Below are 5000 nucleotides of genomic sequence, written 5' to 3' on the forward strand. Positions count from 1 at the left end.
GGGAAGAATGCCACGGTTACAGAGAAGGAACGGATTGCGTAAATCCAATGTTTGTAAAGGCTTAAATACACGTTCAAAAAAATCGTCAAAATGTTGATGTGCAAAATTTTGATATAAAAATTTTAATGCAAAATTTGATCGTTTGTAGGACGTTTTGATGTCAAAACATCCTACACACAATCAATTTTTGCATCAAAATTTTGATATCAAAATTTCGATGCAAAATTTTGACGATTTTTTTGAACGTGTACGGGCCCCTTAAGATCCGAAATAAACAAATGACGATCGGAGGGACTCACAGCCAAGCTCGTCCACTTTATTCTTGCAATGGTATATGTTGTCACACTGCTGATCGAAGTAGAAGCATCCACCGTCTCCACAATCCAGCTGACCCATGCTTAAGTTGCACCTCTGAACTGTAATTGCAATTGCAAAGCATCAGTACACTGTTAGAAAAAAGACCGTAATTTTAATTTGGATCATTAGAAAAAAAAAATGGCGGACATGACGGACGGTCCCCTTAATCGGAAAATCTCCGTTAGAATATATTGTTCTCAACCGTATTTCAGTAAAATACAGGCGACCGTAATTTTACCTTACTTTGATATAATCTATTACGGGTTGGTGATAGTAATATCCCTTTTTTACGTCAATACATCAGTTTTAAAACAATAAAAATCCTGGAATAAGTGTCAAAACACTGTTAGAAAAAAAACCGTAATATTAATAGGAAAATCTCCGTAAAAAATATATTGTTCTCAACCGTATTTCAGTAAAATAGAGGCGACCGTAATTTTACCTTTCTTTGATATAATCTATTACGGGTTGGTGACCGTAATATCACTCTTTTACGTCACCATATCAGTTTTAAAACAGTAAAAATCCTGGAATAAGTGTTGCCAGACATTTACCGTTTTTATGCATTTTTTAATATCATATAAGTAAGATATTCACTTCATATAGACATGGGTGATAATCACATCATATACTGGGTCATTCATTCTTTTACGTCAATATATCTGATTTTAAAACAGTAAAATACTGGAATAAATGTTGCCAGACATTTACCATCTTTTAATGCAAATTTTCTAAATGTAATACAAGTAAGACATTCTCTTCATATAGGCATGGGTGATAATCACATCTTATACTTGTTAATTTTGAAAAAAAAAAAAAAAAAAAAAACTGTTCAGACATTTACGGTCTTTTAATGCAAATTTTCTAAATGTAATACAAGTAAGACATTCTCTTCATATAGGCATGGGTGATAATCACATCATATACTGGGTCATTCATTATTTTTCGTCAATATATCCATTTTTAAAACGGTAAAAATACAGGAATAAATATTGCCAGACCTTTACCGTCTTTTAATGCAAATTTTCTAAATGTAATACAAGTAAGACATTCTCTTCATATAGACATGGGTGATAATCACATCATATACTGGGTCATTCATTCTTTTACGTCAATATATCCATTTTCAAAACAGTAAAAATCCTGGAATAAGTGTTGTCAGACATTTACCGTCTTTTAAAGGCAAATTTTTAAGTGTAATACAAGTAAGACATTCTTTTCATATAGACATGGGTGATAATCACATCATATACTTGTTGATTTTGGAAAAAAAAAAAAAAAAAAAAAAAAACTGTAAAAAAAAAAAAAAAAAAAAAAACACCTGTTCACCTTTTCCAGGAGTGAGAGGAAGCACAGCATCCGTGAGGACAACGAGATGAGCCTCCTGGAATGTGGCGGAGACGTCGGCTCCGTAGCTTTGCGACGGTAAGGATATGAGTTCGTCGGTGAAGGATCCTTCTCGTGATCTGTGTAGGACCCCATGGACTGACCTGTATAGAAAAAAGGATTTACATACATAAAGTTAATTCTGATAGCCAGTCCTTCTCCATCATGAGGCTCAATACTACATAGTACTCTGGAAGTTTTATTCCAGCTTTGACCAAGTTGTGGAATGATCTTCCTAATCGGGTGGTTGAATCAGTTGAACTTCAAAAGTTCAAACTTGAAGCAAATGTTTTTATGTAGAACAGGCTAACATAAGTCTTGTTATAGTTTATATATAATATTTTTTTTTAATGTTGTTAAAGTTTTTAAAATATTTTATTTTAATTGTTCACTGTTTATTATATCGTTTATTTATTTCCGTATTTCCTTTCCTCACTGGGGTATTTTTCCCTTTTGGAGCCCTTGGGCATTCAGCAACTTGCTTTTCCAACTAGGGTTGTAGTTTAGCTAATAATAATAATAATAATAATAATAATAATAATAATAATAATAATAATAATAATAATAATAATAATAATACATAAATACATACATACACACATGTGTGTTCGAATGTGTAGGCTACTTAAAAAAAAAATCTTTCTTGAAGGTTTTCAATAACCTTCAAATACGACGTTTGTATGTTTGTGTAGTCACACAGTTGTAAGAAGCTTCTACAAGTATTTGAATTACAGTCTTTAAAAATATATAATTTCTTCAAGATCTAAAGCAGAGTTATAAAGAAGTTTAAAAGTCTATTGCAATACTGAGATTCCCTACACAACATGGTAAAATTCCTAATTTTAAACTTTAAAAGTATTTTAACAAGAAAGCTTGTTGCAGTATATATTGAAGCACAAATCTGCAGAAAGCTAAGTAATTCCATTTCAAAATTTAATCTACCATTCCTTGATCAAAAGTACATCTGAATTTCACTAGAATCCATACACAGCAATTTCAAATATCCAATCAACAATTGAAATATGACCTCTGAAATGTTTGGAACGTCATCTGAGCATAGTAACAGACACACAAAGAAAGAGATTTATTCAAACATGCATTCAATTTCTCTGTGGTTTAAAGTCAATTGTGCTACTACTGCACACACTCCCAAAATCTGTTTCAAGTTTCAGAGCCTTGACATCTGTTTCAGGTTTCAGAACCTTAACTTGGAACACTGACTCATTCACTAACTCAGTTAGCAGCTCAAGAAGTCATGAAACTCCTAGTCTTTGGACTTTCAAATCAACCTCCTCGAGAAGTCCAGGCTGTCTCTGGCTTAGGAATTCCAGTGGCTAGAGTCAACCTCTAGAAGTCCAGGCTGTCTCCGGCTTAGGAATTCCAGTGGCTAGAATCAACCTCGAGAAGTCCAGGCTGTCTCCGCCTTAGGAATTCCAGTGGCTAGAATCAACCTCGAGAAGTCCAGGCTGTCTCCGCCTTAGGAATTCCTGTGGCTAGAATCAACCTCGAGAAGTCCAGGCTGTCTCCGCCTTAGGAATTCCTGTGGCTAGAATCAACCTCGAGAAGTCCAGGCTGTCTCCGAAATAGGAATTCCAGTGGCTAGAATCAACCTCGAGAAGTCCAGGCTGTCTCCGCCTTAGGAATTCCAGTGGCTAGAATTAACCTCGAGAAGTCCAGGCTGTCTCCGCCATAGGAATTCCAGTGGCTAGAATCAACCTCGAGAAGTCCAGGCTGTCTCCGGCTTAGGAATTCCAGTGGCCAGAATCAACCTCAAGAAGTCCAGGCTGTCTCCGAAATAGGAATTCCAGTGGCTAGAATCAACCTCGAGAAGTCCAGTCTGTCTCCGCCTTAGGAATTCCAGTGGCTAGAATCAACCTCGAGAAGTCCAGGCTGTCTCCGGCTTAGGAATTCTAATGGCTAGAATCAACCTCGAGAAGTCCAGGCTGTCTCCGCCTTAGGAATTCCAGTGGCTAGAATCAACCTCGAGAAGTCCAGGCTGTCTCCGGCTTAGGAATGCCAGTGGCTAGAATCAACCTCGAGAAGTCCAGGCTGTCTCCGGCTTAGGAATTCCAGTGGCTAGGACTTCGCTGGAAGCTAAAGTTACACACACTCTCTCTACTGTAAGGCAAGAGAAAGGAAATTGCAATGCCTCACTGTAATCCGTGCACCTCCCCGAGGACTAATTAGGACTGTTGCATGCTCCTTAACATATCATGAAATGGAAGAGCTCTGAGGTTCGACGTAATTATTCACTCAAACTCTAGACTCACAAGCCTCAATTGCAACAAAATGCACGAAACTATCAAATCTCAATGCAATTATTTTAACATCCACTGGAAAGATGTAGTAAAACTAACGTAGCATTAAAACTAGAGAGGCACCCATTAGAGCGCAGACCTCCGACGCAGCAGCTTATTTCTCGACCTTTTGCTTGACCTTCATTTTGACTTTTGACCTTAACATGTATTAATGGCGTGGATTTTCATACAGTCAAATATGAAGCAAGTTTGATGCTTCTGTGACATTAATGTCCAAACTTATGGCTGATTACGCTAATTGCACGTTTTACTTGACCGTGACCTTGACCTTTGACCTTGTCCTTCCAAAATTTAATCCTTTACAGCTTTTTCCATGACAGTTAGTTAATCCCTGCAAGTTTCATTACTCCACGATTAAAATTGTGGCCAGGAAGCTGTTCATAAACAAACACACAAACAGGGGTGAAAACATAACCTCCTTCCAATTTCGTTGGCGAAAGTAAAAACATTACTTTCTAAAACTGAATCAATCAACATCTCCACACCTGGGTGCTGGCTCCAGCAGGGATATCTGGTCGATGACACGCGCTTTGGTCACGTGGTTAGGATGCTGCTTGTAGAAGTTGACGGCTCTCTGGCAGGTCAGGGAGTAGAAGGACCCCGGGCGGGACGTGATGACCAATTCGACCGTCTTCTTGGTGTGGTCCTTGTGTAGGTTGGTCGTCATGTCGATCTGGTGAAAGGAAAAGATAATATATTGTAACTAGATAGTATATTGTAGGTAGATAATATATTGCAGGTAGATAATCTATTGTAGGTAGATAATATATTGCAGGTAGATAATCTATTGTAGGTAGATAATATATTGTAAGTAGATGATATATGTAGACAATATATTGTAAGTAGATAACATATTGTAAGCTGATAATATATTGTAGGTAGATAATATATTGTAAGTAGATAATATATTGTAAGCTGATGATATATTGTAGGTAGATA

General features: G+C 36.9%; 1 protein-coding gene across 1 annotated transcript in view; it reads right to left on the reverse strand.

Annotated features, from left to right (window-relative positions):
• LOC137656341 (CD109 antigen-like) overlaps window positions 1-5000 on the reverse strand; it is a 184986-nt gene that overhangs the window by 40721 nt on the left and 139265 nt on the right. Inside the window, exons 15-17 of the mRNA XM_068390512.1 lie at window positions 4547-4734; window positions 1687-1847; window positions 300-416 (exon numbers count right to left, since the gene is read on the reverse strand). Of these exons, the coding sequence (XP_068246613.1) occupies window positions 300-416; window positions 1687-1847; window positions 4547-4734 (466 nt within the window). The remainder of the gene's footprint in view (window positions 1-299; window positions 417-1686; window positions 1848-4546; window positions 4735-5000) is intronic.

Source organism: Palaemon carinicauda, chromosome 17 (assembly GCF_036898095.1).
Source record: "Palaemon carinicauda isolate YSFRI2023 chromosome 17, ASM3689809v2, whole genome shotgun sequence".
Lineage (NCBI taxonomy): Eukaryota > Metazoa > Arthropoda > Malacostraca > Decapoda > Palaemonidae > Palaemon > Palaemon carinicauda.